This window comes from Antechinus flavipes, chromosome 3 (assembly GCF_016432865.1).
Source record: "Antechinus flavipes isolate AdamAnt ecotype Samford, QLD, Australia chromosome 3, AdamAnt_v2, whole genome shotgun sequence".
NCBI lineage: Eukaryota > Metazoa > Chordata > Mammalia > Dasyuromorphia > Dasyuridae > Antechinus > Antechinus flavipes.
This window is the reverse complement of record NC_067400.1, coordinates 632783524-632801756: the sequence shown is the minus strand read 5'-3', so window position 1 is coordinate 632801756 and position 18233 is coordinate 632783524. Positions and strand designations below refer to the sequence as shown.

The window sequence follows — 18233 nt, the reverse complement described above, 5'->3', positions numbered from 1 at the left end:
TGCTGTGTTCCATCATTTTCTTGTGTGGAGTTGTTTTTTCCATTTACATTGTTGTAGTAGTATGTATTATTTCTTTGCCTCTGTTGACTTTATTCTTCATTGATTCATAAAAGTTTTTTTAATTTCTTTTCTATTCATCGTGCACATCGTTTCTTAGAGCACACTAATACTCCATTCCATTTCTGGGTCACAATTTGTTTAGCCACTTCCCACTTGTTGGTTGACTGCTTTGCTTCCATTTGCTCTCACAGAAGGTGGTGCTCAACATTTTGGTGTATATGGAAACTTCATTTTTAGCAATGGTTTCCTTGGAGCATAAGCTCAATATGGAGTTTCCAATTCAAAGACTGTATTTTAGTCCCTTTATTTGCATCATTCCAAACTGCTTTCCAAAATGGTTGCGCCAATTCATAGCTCTACCAGCATGTGTCTATTATCCTCCATACTCTCCAAAGTAGTGCAATTTTTAAAATCTTTTTTGTCGGTTTGCAGGTTGTGAGGTGAAACTTCGGCATCTAATTATTAGTGATTTAAAACATGCTTTCATATGGTTGTGATTGTTTTGCAGCTTCTCTTTTGAGAATTATTTGTTCATATCCTTTGACCATTTATTGAGGAATGGCTATTAGAAAAGACAAACACATGTTATATATATGAAAACATAAATACTGAAATATAAAATCATTATATATGATAATGTGTGTGATAACAAACAATTCTGGTCATTTTAAATCTATAACCAACATATTAAGTATACATGTAGTCTATAATATTGGATTCCGTATGTATATGTACATGTGTGTGTACATACATATATGTATATGCACACACACACATATAACCTGGATCCCAGGGGTCCTGGTAACTTTCTAGTCCCGGGAAACATCTTTTCTTCAGTGCTCTGAGATAGGTCTTCTCTTCAGTAGATTAGCTCCACTGGTTACTTATACAGACTCCTCAGATGTTCCTGCTAAAGTCTTTTACAAAATAGATCTCCATGTGTGTTAGTATGCCTTCTTACATTTTGATTCTCCAATAACTAGTTCATAAAGCAAAAATCAGTCCAAACCTTATAGCTCTGACCTTATTAACAATAGATCACTAAAGAACAATGGATTCACTAAAGAACACTAAAGAAATGAGGTATACCTAGAGTCGACTTAAAATCTCTTGAGGATTTAGGTTTTTACATGCCCCAGTAGAATCATTTTCACTTGACATATAAGATTGCCTGATCTTGTTAATTTCTAAAAAATAATTTAATTCCTTTAAGAGGATCAGAACCTATTGAGAATCTAATTTTCTATGTAAAAATATAGATAACAATGCTCTCATCCCTAGGTTCAATGGTTACATAAATATATTTATTTCCAAGAGGCTAACTTTAATTGTGACAGAAGACTTGGGATGTGTAGATATACTTAATTCTCGAATGTATAATGAGAACTGGTGTCCAACAGATGGGCTGCCTGTAACAGAACATGTTTAATTGTTAACCATTTTCCAATGGAATAGATATTACACAAACAGTATTCTTCATTAAGATGACTGATGGTAGTGGAATTCTGTTCCTTAAAATAAAGCAGAAGAGGTTTGTGACTTCAACCTCATAAATTAATAGATTCCTGTCGATCCCCTTATTCCTGTAGCGGTCTGAAGGAACGGGCTATTTCAGCGATTTCATCTTTTGTGTGATCACGTGAGTATTTGCAGGCAGATGACTCACCCAGTGATGAATTTGGGATCCCTACAATCTAACTTGAAAACAGTAAGATATTACTCACTTGCATTATGTTCTAGGGGTTAAATCTGGATGAGACTCACAGAGCTCTTGAATGTGTGAGGCAAGATTTGAATTCGTACTTTTTGACCTCAAACCCAGGGTAGCTGTTGGGCCCCCTGACTGGCCACTATGAATGCCCAGTTCTGGAAGAATTGCCTGTGGTTATTAGCCACGTGAAAGAGTCATTAATATGTGAAAGTCAAGTCAGAACAATCCCCAAGCTTCACATCACGAATTGGCCAGGCTGGGAGTCAGTTTTAGAGGGGCTATGGGAAGACAGGCATACCACTACATTGTTGGTAGAACTGCGAATTGCTTCAGTCATTCTGGAAAGCGGTCAAACTATGGGGGAAAACCGAGATAGAAACAGTCTTTGATCCAGAGATTCTACTGGTAGGCAGGCATATGTGCCAAGGATGTTAATAGCTTAAGCAAAGCACCAGGAACAAAACAGATGCCCTTATATTGGGAAATAGCCCCAGAAGTGTATAACAGAATACTACTGTGATGTGAGAAGCAGAAGACAATGAAGCAGGGTTAATAATTAGAAATAGTCTTCATCAGAGGGGGATGTGTTTGGACTGACAGTTACAGGTGTGGTCTGGAGCCAGGTTTTCTAATTTCTCATAGAAGATAATCTCATTCGTGTCCCTGGAATGGATTATAGTCAACTAGTGGTTCAATATTTAGAGCAAATGGAAGGACTTATGCGAACTCTTGTAACGTGAAGTAAGCAGAACCAGAAAAGAGCATCCAAGGTTTCTGCAGTAATATAAATTGATAGTTCATCGCAAACTCAATGCTTCAGATGCTAGTGCTGTGTGAAAGTGGCCTGTGAGGAGCCCAGATGTCCTGCAAACACACAAGGAATACCTAAAACTGGACCATTATCTGGAAAAATACAGAGAATCATCTGTAGCCTCCTTTATCCAAACCAGGGATATAAGGGAGGACTTCAGAATCCTTGAGAAACCCAGACATTCACTCCAGTGTGGACTTGACACTATAGAGTTTTGGTGCTGCCAGAGGGAATGGCTCTGAGCTTAGGAGCCAGAGAAATGCTCTGAATAAAGATTTACCAGGAAACCAAAGATTCCCCAGGGTACGAGTGTCCTCTCTAAGGAAGTGGACCTTAGATCTCCCTCACAATCTGAGATCTCTTCTTCTGGAGCCTGATTTTTACAGGATTAGATGTCAGTCCAATCATTCAAGAACAGCTTACCAAATCCAAAATAATTCCACTATTGACCCGTGATGCATAAACTAAAGTAAGCAAAATGATATGTCAGCAGGGTCACAAGTTGGGTGAAATAAAGAATATTTGCACTTAAGATGAGCAGGCTTCTCCTTGGATTGGGTAGGAGGAAATAATACAAGCTAACCCAGTCAGTGATCTACGTGGTCATGAAATGGTCACTTGCTCTCACTGTTGCCTTGTTAACCAATGCTGCCCGCCCGCCGACGGCTCTCGCTGGGATCAATGAGCCGCTACTGGAACCTCCTGTGGTGACTCTGGGAGTTTTTCCTCTTCTTACCAGGCTCTAAAGGAAGCAGCTGGGTGGGCGGTGGGATGAACGAAGGGGGAAGGACAGAAATCTCTCCTGGCTGCATTCATTCTGGGGCGGTCTAAAGGCGAGCCACTACAGTGTGTTCCGTTGGCAGGAACCCTGGCGCCTCTTCTAGCTCACGGACCGCTACCGTCATTCGGCGGGACAGCCCCACTGCTGCTCTGCGGCGGGCACGGGGATTCAGGCCCGGACTCCCAAGCACGTGTTCCTCTACACCCAAGGGCTGATGGCGGCTGGGACTGGGGTCTCCGGGTGCTGCCATCAGGCCTCAGCCACAGGGAAGCGCCCCCCTCAGAACCGGGCCGTGGCCTGGGGAGCCCTCGCCCCCACCTCGGCTCCTCCTCTCTGGGCTTTCCTGGCAGAACACGGGCTCCCGTTCAGGCCGGGGAGTGGGCCGTCAGGGAGAGCGCGGACACGAGTTCAGATAGTGTCTCAGTGACCTGCCTCTCCCTACGTACTGCCCGAGCCCCTCGGCCTGCCTCCAGCCTACCCAAGCTCCTCTGGGGCTGCCGAGGGGAGCCCCCGACCGCCCGCCAGCCTCTTCCACTGCTGCTCCGAGCACGTGCAGCTGGGCCAGCCAGGGGCCACGAGGGAGAGCCTGAGAGAGGAGGTGGGGCTAAAGTAACCTCGGACTTCTGTCCTGAGGCGGACTGTGATTGGGCCTTACTATGGTGGGCAAGAAAGGGGTGGAGATAAAAGGAGGTGAACTAGAGGCCGGAGAGGACTCGGATTGGGCCTGACCTTCTGAGGGCGGAGCCTAAGGCGGGGAGGGGGGAGGGGGGAAAGGGGGAAAGGCTAGGATTGGGCCGACTCTCTGAGGGCGGGGTAAGAAGCGAGGAGGAAGGGAAGCGGGGAGGGAAGGACTGCGATTGGGCCTAACCCTCTGCGGGGCGGAGCAATGGGCGGGAAGTCAGGAGCCTAAACGCGAGGGTGACGCCCTGAGGGCGGGGCGGGGGGCGGGGCGGTCAGCTGCTAGTCGGGGGAGAAGTGGACTGGAGGAGATGACTGGGCGAGGACCTCCTGCTCTGGGAGCTGAATTTAGGAGCTGGGTCCTTGATTGGGTGTCTGTCCGAGAGGGCAGCGGGCCGTGATTGGAGGCTTGTCGACAGCGGGCGGAGCGCGCCCGTGACGAATGCGGGCAGAGCCCTGAGAGAAGCCGGGTCTTTGATGACTGATTGGTGGAGACTTTGCGGGGTCCCCCGCGCTCCCCCCATTCCTTGGTGCTCCTGCTCTGATGGGGAAGTCTGGGCATGGTGAGTTGCGCGTGGGAGCATTTCCCCTCACCGCGGACGGCTGGAGGGAAATGAAGGCTGCGGACAGAGGGCTAAATGTGGGGCTCGGGTGACCATTGGCGGGGATGAGTGGGCGCATGCGCGAGAGACGGCCCCGCCCACCTCTGCGGGAGGACTTTGGGGTCCGTGCGTGCGTACATATATGTTTAAAAATATAGGTACATGTACTTGTATATATGTAACATATTTATATATACTATATACACTAAAAATATACGCTCCCTGTAGACTGAGCATATGCGGGAGCTAAGCCCAGGCTGGGGCTGCATGTATGGGGGAGTCTGCGCAGAGGCTTGAGTTGTGGACCCTTCAGGGTGGGAGGGTGGGAAGGAAATGGTTCCAGATGAGACTGGACACGTGTTTTCCCCCTCCTTCATTGCCCTGGAGGAGGGTACTCAGAAGGCTCGAGGAGGGGGTGAGGAGGTGAGGGGGAGGTTTCTGAAGGAGGCTCACGTGGGGGAGGGTGCGGGAAAGGGGAAAGCGCCTACTGTGTGCTAGTGTTGGGAATACTAGAGGAGCTGCCCTCAAATTGCTTACAGCCTAATGGGGAAGCTCCATAGGGGGAAGGGCGAGTAGCTCCAGGAGGTGCGAGTCACCGAGGTGATGTCATCATGGGGGGTGCGGACTCTGGGAACCTCTGCCTCAGGCTGCTACCCCCCATACTCCTCAGGTCATCTCCCCTCTCCCCTCTCTAGATTTTGAGGATCCTGCTCTTCCCCCACCTCTCCTTGTTTCCTTGGGGAATCTCGGTCCGGGCCCCTCTGGGTGTGGGTCGGGCTTGGTTCCAGGCCCTCTGCTCTCAGAGATCAGCCCCCTTCTCCAGACCGTACCCCAGCCCCAGGCGATGCCAGGTTTGTGACCTTGTTCTGCTCCCTCATTCCCGGGGTGGCCCCGCGAGGCCCTGCTGCCCCCCGGCCCTGACTCTGTCCCTTGGCTGTCCTGCCACTGACGTCCTGGTCTGGGCGCCTGGCGCATTCACTCAGTTCTTGCGGGGCTTCTCAGCCTCCTCTCAAACCTCCACCTTTGCCCTTAGCAGCCGCGATTTCCGTCCCTTTTGTAGATGAGACGTCCCCTAGTGAAGGGGCTGGGGAAGCTTTCCCACTGCGGGAGCAGGATTCCGGCCAACAGAGACCGAGGGGGAGCCCACTCCTGAGAGGAGAGCGAACGGAGACTACGGGGCGTATGGCCTCGAGCCGGGGCATGGGAGAAGCCGGTGGGGACCAGGAAGGCGGGAGAGGCAGCATGGAGGGCTCTGAGGGCCGAACGGGCAAGCGACGGAGCTTGGCGATCTGGGGCCCCCGGACTCGGAGCTGTGGCCGAAGGGAAGATGGGCTGGTCGGGGAGAGACCGGGAGGCAGCCTCTCTCTCCTCCCTTCTCCCCACTCACCGTCTCCCCAGCCGGCGGCTGTGCCTTTAATCCAGGGAGGAGGGGCTGGGGTTGCTGTCAGAGGGACATCCCGGCCCCACAGCGGCCCTAGGACGAGGCGACTGCTAGGGTTTGAGGCTGAGAGAGGGAAGGAGAACTTCCGCTGCGGTCCGTGGGCTCCGGGGTGCGATTCAGCGTGTCCGAAAGGCCGATGGAAGTGGGACCCTGGAGGTCCTGGGGCAGGGCGGGGCCATCTGAGAATCCCCGGCAGAGAGACGGGCATTCTGTCTGTGGGAGCTGGTGGGGGGGAGGGGAAGAAGGGGAGAGGGCTTGGGCCGAGCCCTGAGGGGCAGTGGGTGGACGGCATGGTCTGGTAGAGCCCAGGGAGGTAAAGTAGTTCCGGGCTGGTTGTATTCTTCCTCTGAATATTACAGTCCTTTCTCTTTCTCTAGTCGTTTTGGGTAAAGGCCTGGTACTGGTAGCATTTCTAGCATCAGAAGGCCTGACACTGAGCAGCTTCCCCGGAGTCTCCAGGGGCTTCCGGAGCCCTCGGGCGGTTCAGGGGGTCCCAGCTCGGAATCCTAAGGAGTCTCTTCATGCCTTTGCGTAAATGTATTTGCTGAGGACTTTGAAGTGCGCTCCTGGCCATCCCCCAAATCTCCCGGGCAGTGGGAGGACTGGCCATCTTCCGGGCTCCTCCTTAACGAGAGGCCTGTGCTTGCTCCAGAAACCTGGCCTGTGCTTAGAGTAAAGGCCGTCCTGCTAAAGGAGAAAATAAATATTCTCTTAATGGACTTATCGGCAGAGGTCATCCCTGTGCCCGCGGGGGCTGTTCTGTCTCAGGCATCAAATGGGAATGTTTGTTCTCGGCCTATAAAGACTCTTAGTGGAAAGGGACTCTGGGAGCTGGGCGAGACTGGGACCACTTGCCCAACGCCTTTTCCCGCGGGAGACTCCGGATCGCTGTGACTCGGGCTCGCCCAGCTGTTGGAATCCAGATGTTAGAGCTTCCTCAAAGTGAAGACGTAGGTTGTCTTGTTTCTAATACTGTCTTGGTGATCACCATGATGTTAACTGTGCGTTACTTTTATGCCGCAAGTTTCCTCTTTTTCCCGGTTCTTGTTCTGAGCAGTAACAAACTTCTGTAGTTCCCCTTTTAAGTCAGTTTCACGTTCCCTGACGGTGTTATTCGTAGGACCGAGTCTTCAAAGACCTGTGGGCGGAGTTTCATACAGGGATAGCATCGCCTCACGAGAGACTCTTACTTGCTGTATCTATAATTATACCGTCATGGTGCCATCAGTTAATATCTGCCAAAAATTCTATCTGTAAAGAACAAGTGTTTGGAGAACAGTGCAACAACCGGATTTGGTTTTACTCTATGGAGGGAGGATTCTGGGGAAATGGCGGAGTAAGCTGGTAAATTTCAAGCTGGCCAAATTTCCCCCGCAAAAACAGCCATTTACACCTCAGGCCAAACACAGGCTGGGGAAAAATCAAGAAGAGTTGGGACAGAACAGGGTCCTCCTGATACCACCCGAGAACATCTGTGGGTAAGCATTTCACACACGGATTGAACTTCAATGTTATGATCATCTCATAAATGAATAATGCAAGAAAAAGTGTCCTCGAGTGATAAAACATGAGGGATTTTAGTTCTAAAAACCTACTCATATGGAGAATGGGTTTAATAGGCAACACTACATATGTGCGGTGAAGGGTATAGCACCTTCCACAAAGAAATAGGAGGGGAGGGATGGGAGGATGGGGAAGCCAAAGATGAGGGAATAAGGCAAGGGAGGAATCCTTGGGTGGGGAAGGTTAATGATAAAAAAAAATAAGAATTTTACTATTTTATGACCTGATAATGCTGTATCCTTTTTTTTTTTTGTACCAATACCACTGAGATTCAGAATCGATCATGGTGGAGGAGTTATTTCCATGTTATTCAGAAGCAAAAGGCACCTCTAACAATGTCTCCTACTGTAAAATTGTCCACAATTGTAAAAATATAAGACAAAATGTGCAAAAACATTTATTGTATTTTAATGTTTTCCTCCACTCCAACCACGTAATAGAAGAAAGAAAACATAGTACGGTATTCTCCTTGGTGGTGCAGGAACTGGTTTGGGCATAGTAAATTCAGTAAATCTTTTTATTTTTATTGATTTTTTTGCTATGGTAATTGGGGTTAAGTGACTTGTCCAGGGTCACACAGCTAGGAAGTGTTAAGTGTCTGAGGCCAGATTTGAACTCGGGTCCTCCTGAAGGCAGGGCTAGTGCTCTATCCACTGAGCCACCTTACTGCCCCAAATTCAATAAATCTTGAGGCCTCCTCCAGCAGACTGCACAAATGCCGGGCAAAATGCTTAGTGATTACCCTTGACAGTCTTACCTCACCAACGAACTCTAGATTACCAAAATCAATTTGTAAAGTTATTTGATACCTCTGTTTGGCTAATTTGCAGATTGATGCTAATATATCTGTTCTTTTTATTTGCACCACAAGCTCTCCAGCAAATATTTATAGCCTTTTACAAAAGAAAAATATGCAAAAGTTAAGCACAGGAACCCCTACTGTGGCTGATGGGCATTCTCTACATATATTCTTTTTTTTTTTAATTTTTATTTTTTTAATTTTTATTTTTTTAATTTTAATTTTAATTTTTTTTAAAATTTTTATTTAATAATTACTTTATATTGACAGAATCCATGCCAGGGTAATTTTTTTTACAACATTATCCCTTGCACTCGTTTCTGTTCCGATTTTTCCCCTCGCTCCCTCCACCCCCTCCCCTAGATGGCAAGCAGTCCTTTATATGTTGGATATGTTGCAGTATATCCTAGATACAATATATGTTTGCAGAATCAAACAGTTCTCTTGTTGCACAGGGAGAATTGGATTCAGAAGGTAGAAATAACCCGGGAAGAAAAACAAAAATGCGGATAGTTCACATTCGTTTCCCAGTGTTCTTTCTTTGGGTGTAGCTGCTTCTGTCCATCATTTATCCATTGAAACTCAGGTCTCTTTGTCAAAGAAATCCACTTCCATCAAAATATGTCCTCATACAATATCGTTGTGGAAGTGTATAATGATCTCCTGGTTCTGCTCATTTCACTTAGCAACTCTACATATATTCTTGAAGAGCACTGGGTGATGAACACAGCTACTCATGTAAAATGTACTAAGAAAGGACGTACAGGAACAGTCACTCATCATAAGGTGATTTCTGTCACCACCGTGTGTCCCTTCACACCGTTCCTTTTTTTGCTTTGAATCATATTAACGGGAAATATATTGATTCTTCTAATAATGTTCATTTATTAGAAGATTGTACCTTCCTGATGAAGGAACTGTTTGTGCCATGGCCATGCAACAGCTGGAGCTCTGTCTGCTGAACCGTTCCTTGAATCTGTGTGATGTAGCTGTGTCCAACATCTGATTTCTCTGTGTTATATGGAGTTTCTATGTAGGCCTTGTAGCTAATAACCAAACTGACTTGGATTCCCAAGGGCAAACTGCCCCTTTGGCAGGATGTTTGGCTAATAATTCATTTTCTCCACTGGCCGGGTGACGATTGTTCTGTTCCCTCGAGGTAGTGGATGATCTTGACTTGCCTTGGGTGCTGGAACCTCTTCCTTTACCCTAATGCATATGTCTCTTCACAACCGTTAATCCAGAGATTAAATTCCTCACCAGCATTAAAAAGTCAATCGCAAGCCCTCACCCGGTATCGCATCCAGACACACTCAGTGGCTAGGAAAGTAGTTGAGACGCTCATTTGGTTACTTCTGATACTAATCGTCACTGGAATGATTTTTGGTTTCTGTCTGCTCAGATCCTTTATTATTGTTTGCAGTAGTTCTTTTCACATTACGTCTTTGTAACTGCTCTGTTTTTTGTAAGGTAAATCTGTATGCCAAGTGAGCCCCTGAAGTGACGAGGGCCTACACTGTGACCACGCCACATCTTAAACGAATGGTTAGTTGTGTCCCCGATGTAGGCTGCCGGCGGGGGTCACACGACTCGGCCGTGGCCAGCTCTGATTTATGACAGCCTGTCTGTGGGGACCCAGGCCGGTCCTGGGAAACACGCGGATTTGTTTATGTGATCCAGGCCCAGGGCCAGCCAGCCCTCCACGGATGACACTTGTTTCAGTCGGGGAGCCCTCGGCCCTGGGCCTTCCTTGTTTAAACAGTGTCAGCGCTGCCTGGGAAAGCAGAGATGGCACCCGCGGACAGACGCACGCTCTGCCTGGGACCCTGACAAGCTGACCCCCGGGATCCCCCAGCTAGAAGAATCAGGAGTCGGAGAAGCTCCTTATTTTAATCTTTGTAGCCTTAGGACTTGTGGTGCTTCTCTGTCTGTGCTGTTTCTGTAAGAATCAGTATTCTGTCCTGTTATTAATGTATTTGTTAGTAAAAGTTTCTTTTTTAAATTAAGAAACTCTCAGGAGCACATCTGGTTGTGGGAGGGAATCCGAAGCTCATAACACGATAATCAGACAAGGAGGAACAGCATGGAGGAACTGGGAAGAGGGGAGGCCTTCCCGGGAAAGACAGGACTATGGGATGTCCCTTCACGCTTGACTCCTGGTTCTTTTTTCTCCTGTTGCTTCTTCCAGATTGTTCTCCGCTGGGTGTCCGGGAAGGGTCAGCGCCGAGGACGCTCTGAGACGGGCTCTCTCTAGCTTCCCCCCTCACCCACGCTCCGGGTCTCTTGGGTAATGTAAAAGCCGCGACCAGGCCGAGCAGGGATGCGGGGGGTGTTTCAGCCTCCGGTGACCTTCAGGGACGTGGCCGTGGACTTCTCACTGGAAGAGTGGAGACTCCTGAGCCCGGCCCAGAGGGCCCTGTACAGGGCCGTGATGCTGGAGACCTTCGAGAACCTGGCGTCCCTGGGTAAGCGCGGCCCCCGGGCCTGCCTCCTGAGATCTCGGGGGTGCCCGAGTCTTCGTTAATTTGCAGGAAGGTTCACAAGCACGTTTTTCAGGGAGGGAGGGAAGGAAGAGTCTAGAACCCAGTAGAGCCTGAACACTAAGGATTTTGCTGCTCTTTTGCAGGTTCCAGGTTTTTCCATTGCATGAGGGAACCTCATCCCTTCCCTGGGCTGGCCCCAAGCCCACTTATCTTCAGTCAGAGATTCTTTGTAATGTTGGGGGCCAAAGATCTCGCTCCCTTGCAGGCCTTGGGCCTCTAACAAGCTGTGTGGGCCCAAATCAGATGGTCTTAAACCTTGAAGAGCCTCCCACATTGCCTTTCAGAAGTTCTTTTACAAACATCATCCCCGGGGCTGCTCCCCCCTCCTTGTTTGCCCTGGCGGAAGAGGAGGAGGAGGCCGGCTGGGACTGCCGGGGCTTGGGGTCCCAGCCTTTCTCTGTTCTCTCCCCGTGACCAGGGCTTCCCGTGGCCAAGCCTGAGGTGATCTCCCTGTGGGGGAGAGAACAGTCCCGTGGGTGCCCTTGGCTGGGGTCCCCCGAGGCCCCTGCTCAGTGAGTGAGTGGCCACTGGGCCAGGGCAGTCGCCGGAAGCCTTGGGTCAGCTGGTCATGGGGGGCAGGGGAGGGCGGCTCTTTGAGACGTTGACCTCAGAGTTGTGGAAGTTTCCATACATTTAGGGAAGACCGGGGCTGTGGCAGCCAGCCTCCTTCCTTCTAGAGCCCATCTTTGTCTTGGGCAAAACAGCCCAATGTTGAAGCCCCTTCTGGCTCCATAAGTCATATTGAAGAGCTTTCAAATCTCCTTTCTTCCATCTGCAGCACTTCCATTATCTTACTATATGTCCGAAGCCTTCATTTTCTTTGTTTTTTAGGGGGCGCTATCTACTTTCATTAACTTATTATTTCTATGCCGTCTTCTTTGAGTTTTATAATTTCATTTTTTAAATTAATGAGGATCTTTTTCTTCCTGTCTTCACACTTCAACCTGAATGCAAAAAAGACAAGGGAAAGGACCCTTATTACAAAGACTTGAAGTCTACCACAAGTTCCTGTGATGACCGCATTAGCACCCGGGGTACTTTAAAATCAGCTGGAGTCAGGATCAGCAGAAGTCCTTGATCTTTATTCTTTGTGGAGGTGAATGGGAATGGCGGAATGGCGATAGGAAGTGAGAGCAATTACTACAGGAATCCCGATGGAGTGATTCTGGCTTTCTCGCTCCACCCACCAAATCCTCCACCCAATCTCCTATACAACAAATCAAGCCTGCAGCTAGTGGGCGGGGCCATTCTTTCTCTAATCATATATTAATAGAGTATTGTCCAATTGGCAATTAGCCTTAAGTGCTCTGGCCTCAGTGCATCTGCTCAGCTTCAGTCTATCACAAGTTCCCGCGTTGTCCATGTTCACACACGGGGTCCCTTCTGCATCGAGAGTCTGTCAGCTGGAGGAAAGCAGCACCATCCGCTGGAACGTTCGGGTATCAGCATATATTCCAAAGAATTTCCCTGTTCCCTAATTTTCTCTGCTGCTCCTTTGTCTTTGCCCATCACGTCTGCCTGCACATAATCTGGTCTTCACTGAGAAAACATTTCTAAGGGTATCCCTTTCGGGGTTCTTCCTTGTCCTGGAATAGAGTGGTTTGGCTAGCTGGTCCTATTTGCTCTCTTGCCTTTCATCTCACTTATCTCTTCAGAGTTTTCATTTTATTGGATGTATGTAAAGTATCTTTACCCTTGTGGGAGAACCTCATGAGAACCTTCGTGCTGAACCTACCATAAAGCCATTTCTCTTTATCCTGCTGATACATTTATGTTTATTTTAAATTTGTTTGTGTTTGGAATTCGTGGCAGTTTCGTTCCTTCTCCTGGCCATCACAAACATGACATAAAATGCATGTTGCCGTATACATAACATGACACTGAAGATCTCTTATGATGTGCATCTTACTCTTCCTTGTAATTATTTATTTCTCCTACATCCTTCAAGCCTGGCCTGCTTGTCTGACACAGTTCTGTTTGTTTCAGATTACCCGAGTTGGCACGCTAGGTGTGAAACTGAGGAATCAGTTCTGACTGAGGGCGTTCATCCAGAAACCTTGGCCCAAGACAGACCAGCAGTGGACAGTAACTGGTATCCCAAAGTGGGAGACTCCGAGGAACGGGAAGTTAGCTTAGAGAGGCAGGAGGAGGGCCGCCAGGAGAGACAGTGCCAGCAAGTGACAGTCACTCCCCAAAGACCTTTTAATATGGGGAGGGTACCTGAACGTGGCACATTTATTAGACGTCTTAACCTGGGCCCGTTCCTTTTTACACAATGGAGAGGCAACATGGAAGAAAGATTCCATAAAACACTTGGAAAGAAAGTCTTTGACAAGAGATTTCATCTTAATGGGTGTGAGAAAATTCACTCTGGAGAAAACCCCTCTGAATGTGATATCTGTTGGAAAACCTTCAGGAACAGGGAAACACTTGGTAAACACCAGAGAACTCACACTGGACTGAAATTATTTGAATCTGATGAATGTGAAAAAGGCTTTCGTGATGAGGGAACGCTTATTGGACATCAGAAATCTTCTGGAGTGAAACCCTTTGAATGCGGTGAATGTGGGAAGGCCTTCAGTGGGAAGGCTTACCTGATTATCCACGAGAGAACTCATACTGGAATGAAACCCTTTGAATGTGATCAATGTGGGAAAGCCTTCATTCGGAAGGAATACCTCCTTAGCCATCAGAGAACTCACAGTGGAGTGAAACCCTTTGAATGTAACGAATGTGGCAAAGCCTATAGTCAGAAGGGAAACCTTATAAGCCATCAGAGAATTCACACTGGAGTGAGACCATTCGAATGTAACGAATGCGGAAAAACCTTCAATCAGAAGGGTTACCTTATTAGCCATCAGAGGACTCATTCTGGCCTGAAACCCTTTAAATGTAGTGAATGTGGGAAAGCCTTCACTGCTAAGAGAACCCTTCTTAGCCATCAGAGAACTCACGCCGGAGTGAAACCTTTTGGATGTAATGAGTGTGGCAAAGTCTTCAGTGAGAGGGGTACCCTTCTTAGCCATCAGAGAACTCATACTGGAGTGAAACCCTTTGAGTGTAATGAATGTGGGAAAGCCTTCCTTCGGAAGGGTCACCTCAATAGCCATCAGAGAACTCACACAGGAGTGAAGCCCTTTGGATGCGATGAATGTGGGAAAGCCTTCAGTCAGAAGGGACACCTCATCAGTCATCAGAGAATCCATACTGGAATGAAACCCTTTGGATGTAATGAATGTGGGAAAGCTTTCAGGCAATGGGGAACTCTTAGTAATCACCAGCGAACTCATACTGCGGTGAAAACTTTTCTATGTAATAAATGTGGGAAAACTTTCAGTGAGAGGGGCGCTCTGACAAAACATCAAAAAACCCATAGCAGACTGAATGAAGGAATTGTGGGTGCATATTTGGCTAGAAAGAAAAACTTTCTAATATAAGAGAATTCATACTAGGGGAAATTTTTCACAAGTAAATGTGGACACATAATTATTGAAATATAATAAAGAATAAGATTTAAAGAATCTTCTTTTTTGTAGTTTTTTGATTAAAAAGGTATAATAATGTGCAGAAGGAGGAGAATTCCTTTTCCTTCCATGTCAACACTGGAACTCTTCTGGGCATGTTTTTCTATTTTCTCTTTTCATAGAATGTGCATCCCCACTCTGGTTTTGTTATTCTTCATTTTTTCATGTAAATGATTGCAGGCAGGTGGAATGGGAAATCCCAACTCGAGGCAGATAGGACTGCAGAGTTCTCCCTGAGACTCATTTGGCGAAACTGTGGCAGACACTGGGATATACATGTCGAATGACTTCAGAGAAGCAGAGTGGTGAAAAGGAGGCTGTGGCAGCATTGACCACTGGGGTATCCTGATGTGAGGGAACTCCAGAAATTGGTGGGGAAGCAGGGTGGACAATGGTTGGGGGCAAGCCAGGGGAAGGTGAAACGTTTTGTCCCCTGGCCCAGCTGGCCAGGAAAAGGAAAGAGACAAGTGGTTTGGGAGAACAAATCTCCATCCTGATCATGGAAATGGATGAAAGGGTTCTAAATTTGTCAAGTGCTTACTGGGTTCCAAGCACTGTAGTAAGTTCTTGGGAACAAAATTGGGGGACAGTTCTGTTCCATAGGAGAGCCTGAGCAAGGAGGAGGGTGAGTTAGTGGGAGGATGTCGATGACTGCTTGTCCAGACTCAGGATGTAGGGGCTGAGTGCCGGGGATGCCCTCTGGTTGGTAGGAGCATCATCCATGCTCCTATCAGTAGGATAGGATACGTGATATCAGTACGTGATATAGGACATATGTGTCCCACCCCAAGATAACAGACATGTATGTTTATGTACATGTGTCCATACATAACTTCATGTATGTGGGTGTTTAGAATATGTGTATTCTCAGAACGTTCGTGTAAATATATTTTATACATACGCCTATATGTATCACACATACTTGCAAATATTTATTTGTGAATATATACAAATATATTCTTTCCTCTTGCGCTATTTTACCCAGAGAAAGTAAAATCAGTTTTGAGTAAGAGCAATCCATAAGCAAAAAAAGGATAGGAATGGTATTTTTTTTTCTTTAGAAAAAGGCTGATTCAAATATTAAAGGGCTTTCAATTGAGGTATTTGTACCAGACCAAAAAAAAAAGGTATTTTTTAATGGACCAATTAATTATAACTTGTATAACTCCTAGTATTTGCTTTATTAGATAGGATAAAGAGAAAGGAGTGAATTAATGATAGTGTTCTAAGTCCTGAGCTTGCTTTCATAGAGAGGAAAGGAGGTACTGAATGAGACATTCAGTGTCAAAGAGTTATCAGACTGAAAGACAAAGAAATATACCACATGCAAAATTAAATCCCTTATGTTTTTCCTTGAATCCACTTTTGATCATCCTCACAATGATCCTATGATGTAGGTGCTATTATATTTAGTTCATATTTGAAAAAGCTGAGGCAAATTGAAGTTAAATGACTTGCCCAGGATCATAATAGTTAGTACTGTGTGAGGCTGGATTTGAACTCATCTTCCTCCAGGTCCAGGATACTATCCACTAAACTATCTGTTTTCTCTACATGAGATAGTCTTGTTTCACCTCTCTGCTTCCAAAAAGCAAACACTCCAAAACAGGAGAGAAGAGTCATTGATACATTTCTTAAAGTACCCAGAAGGGAATCGAAGGACTTTCTCACAAATTAGTACAAATAGCAACTCCATTTAATAAAATGCTACATACTTTATTAATGAAAAAACCCTCTTTTTCCTCTTCTTTTATTTCTATATAAGTAAATATTAAAATGAAAAACTATATTCTGTTAGCAAATGAAAGCAATCATAAAATAAAGACATGATATATTTTGCCTGTGACACATCATACTCATAAGTCAATTGTAGAAAATATTTGGGAAAAAATTACTATATTGTTTAAACCTACCTTTAGGTTGTTAGAAAATTGTCTAACCCAAAGCTTATAGTAGGTCAAGCTGACTTGACAGATGTTCTGAGGAAGCTTGATGCCTTCAAAGAATGCTTAAATCCTACATAGGTGTTGTTTGGGATCCATCTCAAATTGGTTTTGGGTCCCCCAATTTTGAATTTTTATACTTACCTGGTGATGTACATTTCAAATTGCCCTACTGCCTTTTTAAGACCAATGAGGCAAATGCCTTTATGTCCTTGTTTGAACTCTATAAATAACTTGAGGAAGAAGGTACACCCTTTTCTAGTTTTCTCCTTTGACAAATAAGCTAGAGGAGCTCAAACTTCTCAGTTATCTTAATAGGAGAACACATTTCACTTAAAATGAAACTAAATTAGAATTTAGTTTTAGGGCAATCTTAAATCTGGAGCTAACAATCCCTGATGATATAATATAGAAACTGAGTTTTCCCAAGGATCACTTATTGACAGCTCTCCAAATGATAGAACCTGCTACTTTTGGTTAGTCTGCTGCCAAAGATTTGATTTAAATTTAAATTTGATTTTAAATTTAAATTGAACTTCTTGCAAACACTCTGCTACATAGTAATGAAATGGTGAACATATGTTTTACACTTGTAGTGCCCCATAATTCCATGATTCAAATTTATTTCTATGTTTTTACCTTGGTAAATGTTGTAATTGGATAGAATGCTTTCAATTTTACAGTCATGCTCCATGGTTCAAGCAATTTTTTCATATCATAAAGAATTACTAAATCAATGAAATAAGGTTCAGAGATCACAAGGAATCTCAGAACTGATTCTGAAAGACATTTCTCTAAATATTGTTCTGTATGTCTTCTTTCTTGTATGTCTTCATAGTCATTTTACCATAAATCTTAACTCTTATGTTTGCCTGCTACATGAATTTCACATTCACAATGTGCCAGTGCAAATGGATTCCAACTTTCTTTAACTTTCTACCTGTTCTCTCATGTCAGCTTGTTTTTGACCCTTTTCATTTTCTCAAAATTGCTCCTCTCCTTTGTCTTTCATACTCTGATCTGACACTTCACTTGATTTTTTTTATCTTCTCAATTCCTCTAGTTTTTATTTCCCAATCTTATTCCAAAATAATCTTCCCTCCACTGAATTTCTTGTTTGCAAATTAGCAAAGTTCTTATTATACAATATCTTATTATGCTTAGCACAAGTTTTTATACAATATCAATTAAATGCAATACTTTTAAGTGCTTACAAATGCATGGTATATATCAGTATCTTTTAGATAACTTTGCTTTTAGTTTACTTAAACCCAATAAGTATCATTACAGTGATAATGTAACACATTTTCCCAAATTAAATTTTATTCAAGTTGCTCACTTATTTAACCAAATATTTCTCATTTCATGGTTAAGAGAAGTGTTGATAACAAGTGGTTTTTAAGCACCAGATAATGTAAACCCATTTTTAAAAATAAGCTTTGGGATTTCACTGATAATGATTCAACATGTTTTTGTTTTTCTTTAGTTAGTGAAATCACCTTCCCTGCTTGTACAAAAATAATAAATCTGTCATTCTTCAGGGAAAGAGTCATAAAAAATTCAAAATGCTTTTTTCATGTAAATTTCACAAAGTTTGATTCTTATTTTTTCTTCAAAAAAGTCTGCAGAGGGGTACCTCAAAACTCACTGAGATATTTCAGCAATTATAAACGCATCCAAACCACAATTAGGAAATTTATACTAGAGAAATCACATTTTAGTCACAAATTTAGTTGTTCATTTGTAATGCCACAAGTTTCTGCACACTGGGAAAAAG

At 45.2% G+C, this 18233-nt stretch overlaps 1 protein-coding gene across 1 annotated transcript; it reads left to right on the top strand.

The window, feature by feature from the left end:
• The first annotated feature begins 4356 nt into the window (after nt 1-4356).
• On the top strand, nt 4357-14512 carry LOC127556829 (zinc finger protein OZF-like). The gene is made up of 3 exons (XM_051990280.1): nt 4357-4604; nt 10635-10911; nt 12976-14512. The coding sequence occupies exons 2-3, from the start codon at nt 10767-10769 to the stop codon at nt 14424-14426; spliced, it is 1596 nt and encodes a 531-aa protein (XP_051846240.1). The 5' UTR covers nt 4357-4604; nt 10635-10766; the 3' UTR covers nt 14427-14512.
• Nucleotides 14513-18233: the final 3721 nt, after the last annotated feature.